We start from the raw sequence: 21909 nt of genomic DNA, 5'->3' as shown, positions 1-21909 counted from the left end.
AACTGAACGAATACAGATAAAGGCATGTTCATGTTCGTTCATTTAATTTTAAATGAACACAAACACTTAATCGGACAATTATTGTTTTGTTCATGTCCGTTTGTTAAAAGATACGAAATGTTCATTTATGTCCGATTAAGTGTAATAAGTGTATAATTCATATATCCTGTAGGAATAAACACGAAATGTTCATTTATGGTTAAGTAATGATTCTTATTGTTACATATATGAATAATACGTTTATAATTCATATATCCTATACCTCGAGTTTTAAGTTCTCATACAACTTATTGGTGTTTTGTTCGTTAACAAACTACAGGTTTAAGGTAGAGAAACGTGACAATCACATCATCATTCCACTCAAACGATGAATTTGTAGGACCACACTGCATAAAACCATAAAGGATCGTTGCCTCACTAGGACGTTTTAAGTTTTTAGCATTAGATTTTTGTTTTGAGTTTATGTTCCAACATTCAAGACATTTCATAACTGGCATACATGCAACTAATTAAGTATTGGAGATTATGAGTGGAACAATAAATAATGTGTTCCTTTTGGATTCGCATTTATCTAATAAATGATTATTTATATTCCCACTCAGGGATCATTTTCTCTTTAGTCACTCATTGGTGGACGTATTGAAATTGACTATCATATCATCTTTTCTTGATTAATTAATTTGTTATTTGTTAATCAAATTCTTGACCCAACATTAATTAAGTAGATTATACTTACTATTGTTATTAGGTGTCTAATAAGTGTATCAAATAACAAACTCAAATTGTTTGCGTCACACTAATGACGTTTTCATTAGTGAAACGAACATGCCATAAAAATTTTCAGCTCTTGTCATACCTACTCTACACCTATCATTATCGAGCAATAAACATTAGCTAGCCTTTACCACACGTTGCTACAAGAACCCATATGCATGGCTAGCTAGTCTTGGTCTCAGCAGTTGTGCAGAGAGCTCGTTCTTGTATAAAGCGGTCTTGGTTGTGGTGTATAGGTGTTGTATCGCATCTTCCATAGTCATGGGCGAGGTTAATGACATTACAAACAACCCATTAGATTACCATGGCCCATACTTAATGGGTTAAACATGTATTCAGCCTAAGCGATCAACCCAGGCCGGTTAAGGTAACAAATCTTTTGAACATGTTTTAATGTCCGTACGTTTCATCTAAGTGGTGAGTGTTTAAATGTCGTTTTAGACAGATTATGTAAATTTAATATTAAATTTTAAAGATGTGTGAGTTTGACGCATAAAAAAACAAGCATTAAGCTACATTTGCCTTCCATTTCATTCATTTACATCCATTAAAAATTGAAACAATATTTAACAAATGACAATGACATTAAGTGCCTTAATTTAACCACTTGCTAATTAACTTCTATTACCAAATACAAAAGGTGGTTCACTATACATCATTATCACATGTAACAACAATGTCTTTCAACCCAGCTTTCAACTCATCCCACTCCACCTCACTAAACTCATCACCACCATCAACCACCATCATCTCCACCAACAACAACTCCGGCACCACCGCCGTCACCTTCACCGACACCACCACCCTCCCTTTCACCAACCCAATAACACCACTCTCTTTATCATTCACTTTCTTCATCCCAAACCCTAATTTCCTCCCAATTTCCACCACCTTCTTCTTAATCTCCACCACACCCACCATCGTCATAAACCGCCACTCTTTCTTCGTATTATCCTCGAAAATACCCGATAAATTCAACCCGGATGACAATGAAATTATATCAAATGCATTCATTGTATTCATTGTATTCAATGTTGTTTTATATGTCATGGAATCCAAATTAATCGAGCCATCTTCGTCGTTGTTGTTGTCGTCGTTATCAAATATTTCAATACTCGGGTTGGGTTTCAAAGATTTCTTGAACCATGAAACACCCATCAAACTTTCAATGCTCATTCGGGTTTTAGGGTTCGGGTCAAGTAGTTTACGAATAATAACCCGGGGTTGCTTCGAAATCCAATCGGGGAACACGATTTCCCGATTGAACATTTTGCGATACATGTCGGGTAAGTTACTGTCGTCGAACGGTAAATATCCGGTCAAGAGGTTAAATAATATAACCCCACAAGACCATGCATCAGCCTTTGCGCCATCGTAGCCTCTACGACGGATAATCTCGGGTGCGGTGAACGCCGGAGTTCCACACGCCGTGTGTAGTAAACCGTCCTTTCGAGACTCCGGTAGCGCCGACAAACCAAAGTCGGAGATTTTAAGAGTACCTGATAGATACAATGTAATTAGACAAACGTTAGAGATAGTTATATGCAAATACGAGCTAAGTAAATCAAAATATAAAACGTATTTAAGCCCTCGTTAGGTAATTAGACAAACGTTATGAACCAAGTATATAACTCATATGCTTGTAAAAATCCTAATTATAATTATTAAAATATAAAACAGACTTAAACATCTTCAATTACACTATGGATGTTAAACGGGTTGTGTTCCCAGGTTCACCCCGAACAAAACCCAAACCCAAAAATCATGTACGAAGTGTGAATCCGAACACTACCCGAAAGCTTTTTTTTTCATATTAATATTTTAAATTTACAATTCATTAAAAATACAAATTTATATAAATAAAATTACATTTTAGCTATAAAGTATTTTGCCACTTTACTTACTTTTATGTTTTAAATTTTTACATAGTCTACCCAACCAATTTAATTTATTACCAATTTAATTTATTACATAAAATACATTTTAAAATAAAAAATTAATAGTTTAAACGGGTTCAATTAATTAACCCAACCCATTTAGTTATACAGGTTCACGAACTCAACCTAAAAGCTACCTGCTTAACCCGAAAGTTTTTTTCTTCTATTAATATATTAAATTACAATTTCATTAAAAAAAATACATATTTATATACATATATATATATATAATTACATTTTGGCAATAAAATATCTTGCAAATTTACTTACTTTTATAGTTTAATTTTTTTTACACTGCGTAGCCAACCAATTTAATTTATACATAAAACACATTTTAAAATATCAAAATGAAAAATAGTAATTTAAACAGGTCAACCCGTGTACCTGCTAGGTTAGCCTGAACCCGACCCATTTAATTAAACAAGTACTCAAAACCTACCCGACCCGACCCGCCCCGTTTATACCACACCCGACCCCACAAAACCCATTTAGGTTCGTATCATGTCAGAATCAGAAACTTACCATCCTTATCAAGCAACAAATTCTGCGGCTTCAAATCCCGATGCGCCACGCCATGCTGATGACAAAACTCAAGAGTAGCAACAAGTTGCTGAAAGTAAAACCTAGCAGAAGCCTCCCTCATCCGTCCACGTCGGACAAGCTGCGTGAACAGCTCACCACCAGCCGCCAATTCCATGACCAAATAAATCTTGGTCTTTGTCGCCAACACTTCGTAAAGTTTAAGGATGTTCGGATGGTAATTCAACCTCCGCATGGCGGCTACTTCTCGGACAAGCCTAGGTTCCATTGTCGTGTCTCCCGCGGCCGGTTTTTCGATCACTTTGACCGCCACGGTGGAGTCGTCGGCCAGTGAACGGCCGTGGTAGACTTTGGCGAAACTGCCGCGGCCTAAGAGGCGAGTGAGGTGGTATTTGTTGAGGATGATCGTACCACCATCGCTGATGGTACGATTAATGGGGGTGGTGGACGGTGCCATGTCACATCCCAGAGAATTATAGTACGGGTCGGGTACAACGAATACGGAAAATAATAAGGGGGTGTTACATGTCGGACGGCAATGACGGCCGCCGTAAAGATGAGTAATAATAATAATAATAATATTATTTATAGTAGGTTTTAGTTTGGTTGTTGGAGTGGAAGTTGTTTTGTTAAGTTGTTTTTATAGGGGTTTGAAAACACTAAGGAATACAGTTGGTGCTTAACTGTATGTATGTATGTATGAGGAGATTTTTTTGGTGGTGTTAAATTACATTTATGCCCTCCAATATTTGGCCTTTTGTGACATACTTTTGTTGTTGTGTTTTGAGTTTTTGTATTTTTCAAATTGAAGATTGTCATTGTTTTATTCTTGCTAGACTGTGTTATATTAATCGGGCTCATGTTAGTTTTAGAGTATGGTTTAGACGTTTCCCCGAGAAAACCATACCGTCGGCTGTTACTTGACAGTTGTTTTGCCGTCGCAGTAACAGAACTCTCTGACATAACATACGGTGGGACGAGGTAGTTTTAAGGTTTTGTTACATAATTAATGTTTTTTTTTATTTTCTAGGACAATTCTAGTTATGGCATGAATATTAAGCAATATTAGTGTTGTTTAAAGAAAAAGGAGTAAAATTAGTATAAAACGTTTTGTTTTGTATTGATAATAGTTGCTGAATTAAATTTTTTTTATTTCAACTGAAAAGATGTTATGCCTGAACGCATACGGGTCAACGCGGAAGTCTAAATCCCGCAAAAGATTGATCCATGAAGAAACGTGGATCGGCTCACTGGTAGACGATCGACTTTCCTCGGGTATGAGTATGCTATATCACCGATGGTTCTCCAGAGTATGAATTCTTCCACCTACAAAACGAGCAGCACCGTGAACTTACCCCTCAGAAAGGGACAGAGGGGTCCTCTTTGGGGTAACCCTCCGGTGTGAGAATAAGAGATTGTAGGAGAAGATAATAATCTGAAAGTGAGTAAAGATTTAGAGTGTATTTTCTTGCTTACCTCCCCTTGTGGAGGTGGTGTGGTATTTATAGTGTTAGGGTTTCCAATGATTGGGCTCAGATCCCATTAGGGTCTTTTTGGCCTCCTCCTATTGCTTCGCGCCACGTGTCCTTGGGACACCTGATGCTTTTTCATTGATTATTCTCTGACCAAGGTATTTCACCTGACCCATGTGCAATCACGTGGTAGCACATGGGTTTTGCTGAGTTGTCCACCTTTTATTGGCAGCTGTCAACATCAGCATATTCTTTATTCCTTAAAGGATACCTTCTGGAAGGTTGTCTGATGAGCACAATCAGGGTTGTCCTTATCCTGATTTGGATAAGGACGAGGTTGATTATGTGCATGTGTGATATGCGCCTATCCTGAGGATGCGCGAGGTCTTCTCTTTATTCTCACGCGCAGATGTTTCATGCGCAAGCATATGTAATATGCGTGAGCATATGTGATATGCGCCACGCGCAGATGCGCCACGCGCAGATGTGATATGCGTGAGCATATGTGATGTGCGCCACGCGCAGATGTGATATGCGTGAGCATATATGGTGCGTGAGCATGTGATACGCGTGAGCATATGTGATGCGTGAGCATATGTGATATGCGCCATGCACATAGGTTTTGGCTTTGTGCCTTCATGACATCTTGGTTTCTAGCCTCTTGTCTATATCTTGTGGGTTGACCCGCCCCGCTCGATGTTAAGGCAGGTGCATACCTCTTCAAGCCCCCCCAGTCTAATGTGTGTCTTGTCTCGCGCGAGCGAGGTAAGATAGATATTAGACTTAATAGTTTGCTCTTTTAATAGGGTTTGTCTTTTCTTTTTTATTTCTCATCGTTGCGCGAAATTCTATCCTTTTGGTTGAAATGAATCGTCCATGTACGTGGTTGGTTGGTGCTGACATGCGTCAGAGATGGAGACATGTGTCAGACTTTTCGTGTGCTCGAGGTGCTACAGTTGCCTTTCATGTCTCCTCACACAGTGTCAGGAACACGTGCCGCGCTCGTGTTGGCCTGCACCTGCGAGTGGGGGTGCGTGAACTCTGATCAGTATATGTTTCTTTCTCTCTCCTGGGCCTATAAAAGCAAGCCTTTTGAGTTGTTATTCTTCATCTTCATTGTTATTTCAGAGCTTTTTCTTTCCTTCCATTTTCATTCCGATTAAGAGCCTGTCTTTTGCTTCCAGATTTCCGTTCTTGAAGTAACCGCTGTTTGATTCACAGTTGTATGTCTGATAACCCAGACACCACAATCTCCCCCAGCAAACGCCGTGTAAAATCATTAGTCATGTCCACTTTGAAGAAGACCGGCAAGGGAAAACGGGCTGCCGAGGCCTCTTCGGAGGAGGTGGGGAAGGGCAAAACAGTGAAGAGATGGGATGAGATTCCCTGCAAACTGAAACAGTCTGATTTCGACAGTCTCATCGCCTCTCAGGGTTTTCTCCCTGAGTACGGCTGTCTGCTCCCGGTGGCCGGGCAAACGGCGGCAGATCCGCCCACTGGCTATATCTCCTTGTACTGTCACTTTTTCACTCACTGTAACCTTCGTCTCCCGATGACAAGGTTTATGGGTGCGCTGCTTCAGTTTCATGGGATTCACATATCCCAAGTCCATCATTGTGGACTAGTGCGCATGACTCATTTTGAGTTCATGTGCAAAGCTCAGCGCGAGGAGCCCACCCCTCGGCGCTTTCAATATTTTTACAAGCAAAAAATCCAAGATTCTTGGTTCTCATTCTTACCTCGCAGTCAGAAGGTTAAGTGCTGCACTGTTTCCTTCAAAAGCCTTCATGACTGGTCTGAGAAATTTTTTTATATTAAGGCTGGTGTGATTCCCATCCGCATGACCATGCGCGCGATCACTTCTGCGCCCGCGGATGAGAATGTTCTTAAGAACCCCACGGGCACGTGGGTTAACAAGTTAATTGCTGAACCATCCCCCGCCAAGAATATTTGCGAGGAGGCGCTGGTGGGGGTTGGTATGAGCAGGAGGTGGACCGACAGCACGACTGAGCCTGTCATTCAAGTTGATGGCTTAGGTGAGTTATTAGCTCATTGCATTATTTGTGCGCGAATATAATTCGTTTTGCTGATATCATTTGTCTTGTATTATGCAGTAAGCAAGGAATACGTCCACGCCGCCTATGATGAGCATATGGAGGGTGGCTCTGTCGCGCTGGGCGCTGGGGAGGTTGCTTTCCCCGATCGCTTCGATGATATGTTCATCCCTGTTGATTTGGGATTTTGCTTTGACAGCGATGCGCCTGGTAAGCCTTTGTACTTATGCTTATGCCTTTAGAATACCAAATTTGGTTAACATTTCTGTTGCACGTATTGTAGATGCGCTCGAGAACTATGAGCTGGAGCTCGCGGAAGAAGAGGTGGAGGAAGAAGCTCAGGCGCCACAACTCAAGCGCAAAGCTAAAGGCAAAACTGGCGCAGGGGCCAGTAAAAAACAGAAGAAAAATGATGCCCCTGTTGCTCAGGATCCTCCTACTCAAGCGAAGGGACTTGAGAAAACCAAGGGGTTTACCTTCAAGTTTTCCTCGTCTTCCTTGCCTCGAGGTGTGGGCAGTCCTCCTGTCCACACGAGGTATGATGCCGCCACCTCATCTCTTCGCGCGGCGGACAAGGGAAGCGGCGCTGCAGCCTGCTGTTTCCTCTTCTCCAACAGGTATACTTTGTTTATATTTTGTGGTTTTATGAGCGTGATTCCGATAGAGTTATTAATGAATCTTTGCTCGCTCAAATGTTTGTAGAGCCGGCGACTTTGGTGGCTCAACCTCAGGCGCAGCAAGGTACCGAGGCTGCGCCGAAGGTTGCTTTGAAGTCCCCTGTTTTACCCTCGAAGAGGGGAAAAATGGACTTCATGGCGATGCTCAATTCGCGGACGGCGGTGCGCCAAGGTATTCATTGCGCTTTGATTTTCTGATTTTTTTCTTTGGATCAAGTCATGAATCATTTCTCCTTGTTGGTTTTTTCATAGGAATTATAGCTGGCACGCAAGCTGCTGGCGGCACTGCTGGCGCCGGCGCCGGCGCCGTTAGTTCTGCTCCTGCTCCGACAAGCACTGAATCTCCTCTCATTGGGATTACTAAGGAGCAGGAGACTATTTTACGCGCTGATCTAGCGGCGTCGAGACCTCCCTCACCTTCTCCTGCGCGCAGCCCCCCTCGCTAGACTGGTTTTGATTTTTCCAAGTCGCAGGAGAAAAGACCTGTTACAAAGGATGATGAGGAGGTCAATTTTGAAGACTCCGATGGCGGCCGCGCAAGCCCTGTAGCGCCATGAGATTTCGTGGCGCAGCCTTCTCGTGGGGCTGGCGCTGACTTTTCTGCTTGCTCCCCGCAGGTATAAGTTCATTTTGCTCCGCTGTGCGTGTTTAAATGACTAGAACGTTGCTTTGTGTTTGCAGGAAGCCGATCACATATACCGCCCGAGATGGAATATTACTGAGGATAGCTCATTTCAGTCCATGGGTGTGTGTGAAGACTTCTGGGCTCACTCTGTGCCTCCGGCTGAAAGGAGGTTTTAGGAGGACCGCGCCCCGCGTGGACTTGCTCAACGACCATCTTTTTGCTGGGTCTGCGTTCTTTGCTGCCTCCCAAGAGCTTCGCAATGATTATATAAAAGTGCGTGATGCTCTTGTGGAGGCCAAGCAAGAGGCTAAGGTTTCTGCTTGGAATCTTTCTGACGCTCGAGAGAGAGCTGAGAAACTCCAAGCAGAACTTAGCGAGAACCGAGCAAGTGCCAACGCTGCCTTTGTGAAGGGCGGGCATGAGCTGCAGGCTGCGCGGGAGAAGCTGCAGGCGGCAGAGGCGGATGCGGCCAGGTACGCGCGGCGAGCGCGTGACTTGGAGTTAGAGGCAGAGGCGCGTGATCAAACTCTTGTGCAGGCTATCACTGACAAATCTTTATTAGAGAGTGAGGTTGCGCGCCTGAAGAAAGAGCTCGAAGCTGCGCGGGCAGAAAAGGATGAAGCCCTGGAGGCAGCAGCGTCTAACAGCGAAGAGCTCGATGCTGCGCGAGCGGAAAGGAATGAGGCCTTGGCGGCAGCAGCGTCCGACAGAGAAGAGCTAAAACAGACCAAGTTGTTTAACTCTCAGATTCCTGCTCTTGAGACGTCTGTTTCTTCCCTCGCGCAGGATCGCCAATGGCTAGTTTCACAGGGTGTGACTCGTTGCGCTTACGCGATGAAATACTCAGACGAGTTTCAGACCCTTGTGATGGATTGCAACGCTGCGTCGCGCTTGGTGGGTCGAGCTGAAGGGTTTAAGGATGGCTATGAATATAGCATGCTGAAGAAGAACCCATCCGACTACCCTTATCAGCTCGACGTTGTCTGCGCTGACATGGCCGAGGTGGGGGAGAAGTATTTGAATACTCCGATTCCCATCCTTGAGCAGGTATTTTAACCTTAATGAGTTTACCTTGACTTATTTTCCTAGTCTTTTGTACTCATACTTTTCCTTGTGACTTGCAGATAGCCGCGCTTGCTGACCAGCCAGATCTGTGAAGGGGCTGGTGGCAGCGATGATGGCGCGGGCAATGCTGCCTCTGCTAGCGGCTCTGGCGTGGCCAAAGGACCCGCTCCTGACACTATCGTGATAGAAGACGACTCCATTCAAGACGAACAGCTTGACTATGGTAACTTTGGAGATGACGAGGAGCGGGCTGCGCCAGATGCTGAGTGAGGTAATGATGAGGGCGATGAAGAGGCTGATGTTGATATAGAGACTTGAGAAGCCCTTCATGTTTTTTTTTTATTTGTAGTTTGTATCTCATTATTTTGTAAATTTGTAAACTTCTATGTTTTGGAATGAAATTTTGTTTTTCCCTTATTCGCATCTTGCGCATTCCCAATTCATCTCTTTATATTGCATGTGTTTGCTTGTTGAATATAAGATATGCTTGCACATTGAAATTTGAACAAGGTTGTAAGGAAATTATTTTACTTAATCATTGTCATATTTCAAGTTATTTTGTAATATTCTGAATATGCTGACACGTGCCTTGGCATGTCATTATTCCTCTTTTACGCGACATTATCGCGCATTTATTATAGGGAATTATAAATGAGTTTTTTAGCCTTTACGTGTCAGTATGTGTTACTATGATATCCATTACAATCCCATGCGCGACCTCGACCTGAGACCTTAACAACTATGTTTTGGCATGTTCTTTGCCTTAGCTGTGCTTAGGTATTTTTATGGTCTAGCTGCGCAACATGTAGGATGGATGTTGTGAGTAATTTGAGCTAAGGCTCATATTATTGGGCTAAGGCCCTGAGCTAAGGCTCATATTATTGGGCTAAGGTCCTGACGTTTTAGAGTTAAAACTCGTTAACGCGTTTGAGCTTGGAGCTCGCGCATGTATGTTTTACTTCGTTTTATTTTTAGTTTTGATGTCAATACAATGTTGTCATATTGCTCAAAATTAATAAAGGGAAGTGTGAAACATGTATGCAAAAGGTAATAGAACACACATTAAGAGAAAATAGCGCGTATCATTATTCATAATGGCTTAAAAAGCCTTGATTACAAACTTGACATTTTTTACATGAAACATTTTCTAAGCTGTGCTGCGTTCCATGCGCGCGGGATCTTCTTTCCATTCAAATCTTTTAAAGCGTATGCGCCTTTTCCCAATTCTTCCGAGACTTGATAAGGTCCCTCCCAGTTGGGGGACATTTTTCCCGGAGGTATTGCGCGGCTAGCTTCATTGTTCCGAAGGACAAAATCATTCTTCTTGAAGTGGCATTCTTTCACGCGCTGATTGTAATATTTTTCTAGTTTTTTTCTTGTATTTGGCTTCACTGATGATAGCCGCCTCTCTGCGCCCTTCAAGTAAGTTGAGATCCAACCTCCTTTCACGCTCGTTATCCATCTTACTCATCATGAGCACTCTATGGGATGGGCATCCAATCTCTGCTGGAATCATAGCCTCCGTTCCATAGGTTAGGCTGAACGGGGATTCGCCATTGCTGGTTTTGCTTAATGTCCTGTGCGCCCACAGGACATTAGGTAGCTCCTCGACCCATGAATGGGATTCTCCCTCCAACCTTTTCTTCAGCCCATTCAGCAAGCTTTGGTTCGCGCGCTCCACTTGGCCATTCCCCTGAGGGTGGTATACTGAAGTGAAGATTTGGTTGATGCGCAATTCCTTGAGCCAGCTGGATATCTTCCTGTCAGTGAATTGTTTGCCATTGTCGCTCACAATTTCCATTGGCAGGCCAAAACGGCATATGATGTGGCTCCAAATAAATTGCTTCATTGCCTCGGCTGTGATTTTTGCTAGTGGCTTGGCTTCAACCCATTTTGTGAAATAGTCTACTGCCACTACCAAAAACTTTACTCGCCCTTGCGCTTGTGGTAAGGGACCCACAATATCGATTGCCCATTTGTGGAAAGGCCATGCGGAGGTCACCGGAATCAAGTTGTTCTTTGGCCGCATGGTGTTTGGCGCATAGCTCTGACACGCTTTGCATTTTTGGATCTCTTTTAACGCGTCCAAGTACATGCCTGGCCAATAGTAACCTGCGTTCATTGCCTTGGCAACCACCATGCGCGGGCCAGCATGTATTCCACAGATTCCTTCGTGTATCTCTCTGATCACATAGCTTGCTTCCTCGGCATCCAGGCATTTCATGAGCGGTCCAAGATAAGAGCGTCGATATAACGTACCATCAAGCAGTTCGTAGTTCTGCGACTTGTGTCTTATCTTCCTTGCCTGTGCGCGATCGTCCGGTACCTTTCCCTCCTTCAAGAATTCCATTAATGGAGTTATCCATGATGAAGGTGTCGTATGAATTACAAGGACAGACTTCGCTCCCACCGACGGGTTACTCATTACTTCCACCCTGACATCTTTGCCAAAGTGATCGAAGCTGGTTGATGCCATCTTGCTCAGCGCGTCGGCGGACTTGTTTTCACTGCGCGAAATATGTATGATTCTGAAGAAGTCAAATTGCTCGGTGAGCTTCTTTGTCTGCTCTAAATACAGAGGCATAGTGTTCTCCTTGGCATCATAAAGGCCATTGACCTGTGCTGCTACCAAGTATGAATCGACATGAGCCTCTAGCTTTTTAACTCCGAACTTGTGCGCGATGCGCAGACCAGCCAGCAGGGCTTCATACTCAGCTTCATTGTTGGTGCTCTTGAAATCCAACCTGATTGCGTAAGTATACTCATGACTTTCTGGATCCACCAGTTTGAGGCATGCGACGGATCCTTCGTTGTTTGAAGCACCATCAGTGAATAATCTCCAAACATTTTCTTCATTATTGGCTTGCGGAGGGTCTACCTCGCGCTGAGCCTCTTCAATTTTTCCTTCAGGGATTTCTGCGATGAAATCAGCTAAGACTTGTCCCTTTATTGCTGGACGGGGCTTATAGGCAATCGTGTGCTCTCCTAATTCCAGCGCCCATTTTGTCAGCCTTCCTGAGAGCGCGGGGACGCCGCAAGACTTGCTGGATGTTGTAACCAGTCAGGACTTCAATAGGATGACCATTGAAATATCTGTGAAGCTTGCGTGACGCATGCGTTAGTGATAAAACTAACTTTTCCATGATGGAGTAGCGCGTCTCAGGATCTGTCAGCACCCGACTTACATAATAGATTGGTGTTTGGATTCCCTTGCGATCCACCAACAACACTACGCCGATGGCGCGCTCTCCTGCTGACAGGTACAACGTTAGAGTTTCGCCAGGTAGTGGAGCTGTGAGCGCGGGCAGATTTATCAGACATTCTTTTATCTCATTGAAAGCTTGCTCGGCCTCAGGCGTCCACTTGAATTGGCTTTTCTTTAAGCAATTTCTCAATGTGTTAACGAATGGGGTAGATTTGCTTGCATGGTTCGCTAGGAACCTGTTAATTGATACCAATCTACTATTCAACTTTTGAACTTCCTTCATGGTGGATGGTGAGGGCATGTCAAGGATAGCCTCCACCTTCTCTGGGTTCACCTTGAAACCATCCTTGGTGACCATTACACCGAGAAATTTCCCTTCTTCTACGCCGAATGTGCATTTGCTCGGGTTGAGCTTCATGTTTACTTCCTTTAGGCGCCAAAGGGTTTCTTCGATGTCTTTGAGCATTTGTTTTTCCTCCCTGCTTTTAATCACCAAATCATCCACGTAGACTTCTAAGTTTCTTCCAATTTGCTCGTTGAAAACCTTGTGTCGTCTGATATCGTAGCTCCAATTGTGATTGTTTGCTCTGGGAATTTTGGGTTGAGAATCCATTCCTCCGGCGCGTTGTTTGCCATTGGAAGTCTCATTCTTCCCTCTCGCGGTATACTTGTCACTGCGCACAAATGATCTCGGTATACAAATGTTACACCTGTTGGTGTTAGGAACCCCAACGCGCCGTGCGCTGGTGACGGTATGGCGTTGAATTGGGTAATCGTTCCTCTACCCAAGATCATATTATGGCATGAAGTGGTGGGCAAGACCAAGAAGTTGACAATTTCAGCTCGCTTGTGTTTCTCATCCCCCATAGTTAGTTCGAATTGTATCTGACCTAGGGGGTGAATAATTTCATTTGAGACACCCGAGATTGGTGCATTCACAATTTCGAGCCTTGCTTGGTCTGCTGGATCCAACTTCCTGAAACATTGCTCATACATGATGTCTGATTCACTGCCGGTGTCCACCAGGACTTTTGACACCTCATAATGAGCAATGTGTGTAGTGATGACTAGAGGACTGCTAATAGACGGGCCTCCTCTAATTCTTGGGAAGATTACTTGTTGCTCGCGCCAATCTCCTTGGACCTGCGCGCTTCTCTTTCTCGACCTTTGCCCTTGCCTTCCTCCCTCGGCTACACAGATTCTTTTGAATTTTTTACTGGCTGAGGCTCCATCTGGTTGTTCATTCTCTGGTCTTGGGTTTTTCACCAGATGAGCCAACTTGCCTGATTTCACATCTCTTTCAATCGCATCCTTCAAATGGTGGCATGCATCGGTGTTGTGCCCTGTGGACTTGTGAAACTCACAATATTTGCCACTGTTTGGTGGTCCCTTATGGAGTAATGGCTTGGGGCTTTTAAACTGGACATTCTCTGTGCTTAACACTTGTGAAGGCGTTTTAGTGAGGGGAGTCCATATTCTTGGTAGAGGTCTGTTAGGCTCTCTGCCGCCTTCCCTCTTGTCACTTTCTCCGCGATTACGAATGTCTTTTTGGGGCTGGGGTGAACTTGGTTGCGCCTGCTTTTCTGCGGGGGGAAAACTGGTTTGTTGCAACCTGGACCATACGGAGTTTTGTTTGCCCCTCCTTTCATTGTTGCGTGGTGCTTCTGTTTGATGCCCTCTATCTCTTGCTCTATCTTGGGCAATTTGTTTTTCATTTCGCGCGAAGACTCGCGATGCTTCTATTAGCTTAGCCCAAGTGGTTGGCATGCCATCTCTGCTCACGAGAGCTCTGCGGAGTTGATCACTGCGCGCACCTTGTATAAAGGCCACGCGCAAGAGTTGCTCAGTGATACCTCCAATTGCAAGAGATTCCTGATTGAAACGGGTTATGTAGTCTTCAATGGTTTCATCATTCCTGCGCACGCAGTGCATGATGTCATCGGGGTCGCGCGTGTGTCTGCGCTGCTGTACAAAGTGAGCCTGGAACTTCTCCAATAGCTCTTCGAACCCATCGATTTGTCCAGTCGGCAAGCTTTCGAACCAGACACGCGCTGCGCCCGTGAGGCAGCGAGCAAACATGTGACACCATGTTGGCATCGTCCAGCTTTCTAGGTTTCCAATGTTGTAAAAACCTTGTAAGAAATCGTCTGGATCTGTTGTGCCATCGTACTTGCCCAAACCACTTGGCATCTTGGTTTTGTGTTGAATGGGAGCCTTCGCGATGCGCTCAGTGAATTTTGAATGCTTCACCAAGATGGCTGGCCTATATGGTGTGGTTACGTCCACTTGCCCTCTCGCTGGTGGGTTGTACGGTGTGTATAGATCCATATCGGCTTTGGCTCCAGGCGCTATGTTCATGTGCGCGCGGAGCTGTGAGCCTCCTGCATGAGTATCTCGCGTCTTCCTCATGCTGTGCACTTCTTCATCACTAAAATCAGCATGTTCGGTGTGAACAGAGTGACCATCTTCCGGCGCGCGCGCCCTTTTTGTTGTTCCCTGAATGGTTTGCTTATCAAATGCGAGCCTTTGTGTTAAGTCGGCTAACTTTTTGTGTTTGACCAGCTCATTGTATTTGTCCATTAAACGCCGTTGTTCGTTTATGAGCCATTCTTTAGGGTCATTGGTTTCAACTTCTGGACCCATTGGTCCTTTTTGTTTTGCACCAGTCAGATTTTGGAACGTGAGATCGTCTGGAGGAGTTTCAGTCTGGCTATGAGGAGTTGTGATGAAGGGATGGTTACTGGTGGTGCGCGCAGAATCACGCGGCGCCCTCAGAAACTGCTGTCCCTCATTAACATCCTCAAGCTCATTATCCTCCAGAACTTGATCGCTGTTTCGAACACCGGAAACCATGGTGAAGATTTTTAGAGAGAACTGATGAGATAGTGGTTTTGTTGCCGTTGTAACAGGTGATGGCGCCAATGAAGAAACGTGGATCGGCTCACTGGTAGACGATCGACTTTCCTCGGGTATGAGTATGCTATATCACCGATGGTTCTCCGGAGTATGAATTCTTCCACCTACAAAACGAGCAGCACCGTGAACTTACCCCTCAGAAAGGGACAAAGGGGGGTCCTCTTTGGGGTAACCCTCCGGTGTGAGAATAAGAGATTGTAGGAGAAGATAATAATCTGAAAGTGAGTAAGGATTTAGAGTGTATTTTCTTGCTTACCTCCCCTTGTGGAGGTGGTGTGGTATTTATAGTGTTAGGGTTTCCAATGATTGGGCTCAGATCCCATTAGGGTCTTTTTGGCCTCCTCCTATTGCTTCGCGCCACGTGTCCTTGGGACACCTGATGCTTTTTCATTGATTATTCTCTGACCAAGGTATTTCACCTGACCCATGTGCAATCACGTGGTAGCACATGGGTTTTGCTGAGTTGTCCACCTTTTATTGGCAGCTGTCAACATCAGCATATTCTTTATTCCTTAAAGGATACCTTCTGGAAGGTTGTCTGATGAGCACAATCAGGGTTGTCCTTATCCTGATTTGGATAAGGACGAGGTTGATTATGTGCATGTGTGATATGCGCCTATCCTGAGGATGCGCGAGGTCTTCTCTTTATTCTCACGCGCAGATGTTTCATGCGCAAGCATATGTAATATGCGTGAGCATATGTGATATGCGCCACACGCAGATGCGCCACGCGCAGATGTGATATGCGTGAGCATATATGATGCGTGAGCATATGTGATGTGCGCCACGCGCAGATGTGATATGCGTGAGCATATTTGGTGCGTGAGCATGTGATACGCGTGAGCATATGTGATATGCGTGAGCATATGTGATATGCGCCATGCGCATAGGTTTTGGCTTTGTGCCTTCATGACATCTTGGTTTCTAGCCTCTTGTCTATATCTTGTGGGTTGACCCACCCCGCTCGATGTTAAAGCGGGTGCATACCTCTTCAATCCACGTGCCAGGATTAGTTTTTTTTTTTTTTTTTGAAAGGTGAATTTCTTAATCCCTTGTTGGAAGTGGGTTTTGAACCCACAACCTCCCTAAACCTTAGTGTATTAGAAGTTTTGCCTCTACCATTGAACCACAACCCCAATGACACGTGCCAGGATTAGTTGACAGTTCATAATAAATTTTGTGTTTGGCGTTAGATCTATGGTCTGATCCGCGTGACTGCATATGGACCTATTTAATACGAGAGGTTAACGTTAGAAACGGTTATTCTCGATTGAGTGGTCCCCACTCGATTAGATCTGATTTGGAATCAATTACCCTATTTTGATTTTGGGGTTAGGGTTTTAAAACGCTTAGATATGAAAGAGACGATATGATGTATATTGAAATTACAGTTTTACATGTTACATGATGTAACTGGACTATTGGATGGAAATAAATGAAAATGATTAAAATCGCGGCAAAATGTCATATAAAGGAGATGAAATTAAAAGAAATTGTGTGTATGGAAAGAACCCTCTTCACCTATAATCGAAAACTTTAAACTAATTATTACCAAAAATCAATCGGTTATAAGTTTGCTTTTGACTCTTTAATGAACCGACTCATGAGCATCTCCATATTTTACTTGTATCTTAAAATTAGATTACTACTTTATTTTAAATCTAAAATACAATTAGTTCTCAAGTTAGCAAACTTATATGAAACTTCTGACCAAGTTGTGTAGTGGTATTGTGCTCACTCTTTTGTAGCGGCTTCATATCTTTGCAATGCAAGGTTAAGGAGGGGGGGCGGAGGTATTCGGTAGAAATACTTTGCTGTTAAAAAAAAGCTTATATGAAAACATGAGTTTTTGTTTTATCTAGTCTCATCATTACAACACGAAATTACATGTGCATGAAATAACTTTACCATTGATCGGTGTCTAACACTAAACGATTTTTTTCTCAATTAAGCTTTGTCGTTAATCGACTCTTTTGTTGCTCCACACAGCTGGGCCTTTCCATTGCCGATCAAGAGGGTCGTTCATAGAGACGTTTTTTTTATGTAACCCTTCGCACACGATTCAATGAACACCGATATAACTACACTAATTAGTGTGAGTCCATGCTAATATCATAATAAATTTTACCCCACACTCTCTTATGGTCTATTTAACATATAGTTAATGGTACATAATGACATAAAGTTTAACTCTTTCTCCTTTATCTATATATATACACACACATAAGGTAGAAGAGTTAACAGGAAACAAAATGTGTGGTTGTTATCGTCCCTTTCCAATTTTTATTGCTAATGCCTTATGCCTTATAGTGATATTAAATAATTTCATAATTTTCCACTAATTAATTTTTTCCTTTTTTACCTTAGAAAAACAAAAATCTTTTATGATTCTATAACTAAATATTATTCATCATTAGACTATAGCTCTCAATTTTACAAAGAAGAAGATTATCATGTGCACACATTGATATAATTTAGTATTAGTTAATTATCTGTTAAAAAAATTTATAATCAGTTTATAAATTTCTTATGATTTTCGCATTTTTTTTTGTTCCTTCAACTGTGTTTTAAAATTTAAAGCACAAAGCGAAAGCCTATTATGGGATTAATGTCATGAAGTAGAAATAAAAGAATAAACTCGATGGCCCATTATTCATTAATGAATTATATTCGCGAACTAAAAAAACGAAAAGCAAATTCAATGATCTTTATGTAAACTTTGAAAAAAGCTTTTTACACAATTAATTAGGGTTTTCCAGACCCAACTCTTAACATATGTGATTCCCTACACCACGGAGAATACCGATTAGACGTTGTGTGTTCTTAGCTAGATCATCAGTGCTCATAAATGGGGCTCTAACAAGGAATTTTAAATTCAGATAGGTGTACAACAGGAGAATCCGGTTATTTTCATCATTTTTATGGAAGCCATGTACGTTGTCATAAGAAAGGCATGCTCGTTAAGCATCTTCTAGATACCGCCCTAAAATGGTCTATTTCTCTTTAATTTTTTTCTATGTTGATGGTGTGTTATCTTGGGTGATTATTCTTCATCAAAGCTTCACAATCTTGTTAGAATACTTACATATTTTTTCTTAGCATATGGTCTTTAAGTTAACTTCAATAGAAGTAGAGTCTTTAGGATCGGAAAGGAGCCGAATGTTATTGAAAATATGTGCACCAATTTTTTTATATGCGACATCATTCCAGACACAAAATAAAACACTTAAATGTATATACATAGTGTCATATATTATTATACAACCTCTACAAGATATTACTTAACTTCTTGTCTATGTAATGTTCCTTAATTGCCGTATTACTAACCTTTTCCGGTTGTTTGATATAGTATTTTTTTTAATAAACCATCATTAAAGTTTATCAACGACTCATGTTCAAAATCACTTGATGACAAAATTGGAAAAATCCTTATTATTTAATTATATTTATTTAACTATTTTGTTCGATTCGGGATTTAGTGTGATGCCAATTTTATATAATAACCCACCTACTCACAAAAAGTAAAAGAAAATAGTCAAAATGGGCTCCTTTGAGGGCCTGACTATTAGCATCTTAGAACAATTTGAGGATATTTCTAACATAGTAGACTTAACTTTATAGTTATAGTATAAGTTGTTTGAAAATATAATAGATTTTCAATTACATTGATGTTACATGTAATAAGCTTTCATAAAAGTCTATTTATAAAAGTATCTTAGGTATCATATAAAAGTCTATTTATTACTATACAGTGTTTCAACATTCTTGATATACTCAAATATTCGTGTATAAACTATATATATCTTGAAAATCACACTTCTAGCGAAGGTTTTGTTCAATACAACAAATCAATAGTTCTTACACACATTTTAACTAATGTGTATGTGCACACATTTAAACATGTGAGAACTTATGAATAGTGTGAGCAAAAAAAATGTTAGGTATATTTTTATTTGAAAGTTTGAATAGCATTTAAGATTGCACATTTAAAATATAAACAACTCTCAAAGTTCATACACTTCATGCTTAATTTTAAGCATGACTTATTTTAAAAATAGTTGTTAGTTATTATTATTTTATTTATACATTTGAAGAGCGAACTTTATATTGTTTATTTATATAATGCTTTTAAACACTCGTACATAATTTAATTCATAAATCACTAGTTTGAGACCCGTATATTATACGGGAGATAGTAACTGTATATACATTAACAGTTTTTAGGACCGGTAAATATTTTTATAAATTAATTATAAAATGTGAGTTTTAATGTGGAATAAGTGGCAAAATTTGTAAATTTTTATTAAAGAGTATAATATATATATTCTACACTTATATATGAGTTTTTATTTTTCCCTATGTGCGTTTAATAAAAACTTATATATAACCATATAGTGAAAATTTATAAAATATTTAGTAAATGTTTATTTGTTTCCTATACCGTCCACGAGTTTATCATTTTAAAATGATAGAAATTTTCATGTGTTTCTAGTCATGTCTTTTTACCTTTTAAGCCATCATTAATTATATATCTTAATTTGTTTTACTAAATATTTTTAAAAAGAGGCATAATAATTATTCAAAATTATTATTGATTATTTAGTTAATTGAGAAATAATCTAATCATTTGAGACCTGATAAAAGATACTATGAGAATATTAATCAAGGCAAACTTATCTTTTGATCTTTTCATGTCAAATCAAATAAAGAGAGATGAAAAAGAGATCAAAAGGAATAATAATTGTTTAGAAATGCTTCTTTTTGATAAACATGTCGAAGTTAGGGGTGAAAATGGGGACCCTTAATTTGCTTTCAATATTTAACTCCGAAATAATAAAGTATTAGAATTGAGAGACAGCTAATATAACAAAAATTATATATTTTTTTTCCATAAAGTTTAGACTACCACCAATTCACAAGTAAGTCTTTATAAGACGGGATGTCAACCATCTATACTGATTTTGACGTTCGACGTTTGACTCATCATAAAACATTAAGGAGAAAACTCACCATTATGAGAAAAATCCTATTACATCAATTTCAAACTTTGGACCTTAAAAAATCAAAGTCTTAACCATTATCCACTTGTCGTTTGAGCAAAAGATTAATTGCTATTTTGTTAATTATAATTAAGGTATATAGCTTTTTAATTTGTGTTTTTTAAGTCTTATTGCATATCACTTTTACCTTATTTAATTTGCTAATGGGAAGTCATTAATCATGCAAGAAACATGATTACAATTAACATGTATTATTTTAAGTGTTTTATGTTTAACCTGATAATTATATTTTTAACCAACCCGATAAACAGGAAATATCGTAATTAATTAATTTATGAAATGTTATCATCTACAAATTAAAGTGATAATTTTTATATAAACATATATTTACATAGCTCATATATATATATATATATATATATATATATATATATATATATATATATATAATTATGTTCGTGACAGTCTTGAGATTATGGCCATAGTATCCTTCTAACGGGGAAAACTAGATTTGCTTCGCGTGACTCATTAACGGGGACTTGACAATCGTAGCTTCAACAGTGATTATATATATTACTTTTAAAAATATTAATGTCTCCAGAAAGATAATATCAAAATAACGGTTATAAGTTATCACTGTATACTACAAATTATAGGCGCGCAACAATAATCAAATCACTCATAAATTTGATTTTGTTTTCTTTGGTATTTACACATTGATCACTAAGTCATTGATCAAACAAGATACAACCGTGTGATCAAAGATCAATTACATACCAAAGTGTTGAGAGTAAACTCACAATCTTATCTTATTATATCAACCACTTACGTAATTAACTCTAATTTGTATTAAGATACGTTTCTAGACACGTGTTATTATAATATAAGTTAAGCAAGCCAATATATGAATTTGTAGCGTTTTGGGAAACAAGACACAAATCTATTACAAATTGAATAAAAATCATAAATTTACCTATTAAACATAAGCAAAAAGAAACTCTAAACATGAAAATGATTACCAACTTTGATGGTAATTTTTGATAAGAATGTGACATGTTATCTATTAACAAATTTGGTGAGCCACCAACTTTGATGCTGATTTTGGATAATCTTTTTCTGTTTATGTAACATGAAAATCATAGGGGTGAATAGACTTGGACGAAGAATATTAGAGTAAACAAAATCATCATCATCATTGTACCATTAAATTCATCACCAAACATTTTCTACGGCTATAAATTCCTTTATAATTTCTTAACTTATCATCTATATTAAATTTATTATTATCAAATTTTGTTACTTTATATCGAATCTAGAATTATTGTTCACAAAATTGGATTTTAGCATTCAAAAGTTAAAACTATACCAAAATTATTTTAAGATAAGCCATAAAGAATGCTCATGCTAGTCTATATTAAGTTATTCAAGAACATCACTTAAACTTAATTATTTGTTTGGATTATTTTACTAAAGCAAATTACATGAACAATAAATAAATAATCAACCGATTAAAGTTCAAGTAACTAAAATATGGTCACACCAAGGTTCAATTTGAAACACTTAAGAGACAATGTGACCTTATCACACACTTATCACTACATAAATATAGTTAATTTAACATATTCACATTGAATAATCAATTGA

General features: G+C 40.2%; 1 protein-coding gene across 1 annotated transcript; it reads right to left on the bottom strand.

Moving 5' to 3' along the window:
- Positions 1 to 1396: 1396 nt before the first annotated feature.
- Positions 1397 to 3723, bottom strand: LOC143559338 (CBL-interacting serine/threonine-protein kinase 7-like). The gene is made up of 2 exons (XM_077047942.1): positions 3234 to 3723; positions 1397 to 2273 (listed from the first exon to the last, which is right to left on the bottom strand). The coding sequence occupies exons 1-2, from the start codon at positions 3706 to 3708 to the stop codon at positions 1423 to 1425; spliced, it is 1326 nt and encodes a 441-aa protein (XP_076904057.1). The 5' UTR covers positions 3709 to 3723; the 3' UTR covers positions 1397 to 1422.
- Between the last annotated feature and the right edge of the window lie 18186 nt (positions 3724 to 21909).

This window comes from Bidens hawaiensis, unplaced genomic scaffold (genome assembly GCF_021521415.1).
Source record: "Bidens hawaiensis isolate Kalapana, Puna unplaced genomic scaffold, B.hawaiensis_p1.1 tig00019810_1, whole genome shotgun sequence".
Lineage (NCBI taxonomy): Eukaryota > Viridiplantae > Streptophyta > Magnoliopsida > Asterales > Asteraceae > Bidens > Bidens hawaiensis.
The sequence above is the reverse complement of the archived record's forward strand: the minus strand, read 5'-3'. Positions and strand labels throughout refer to the sequence as shown.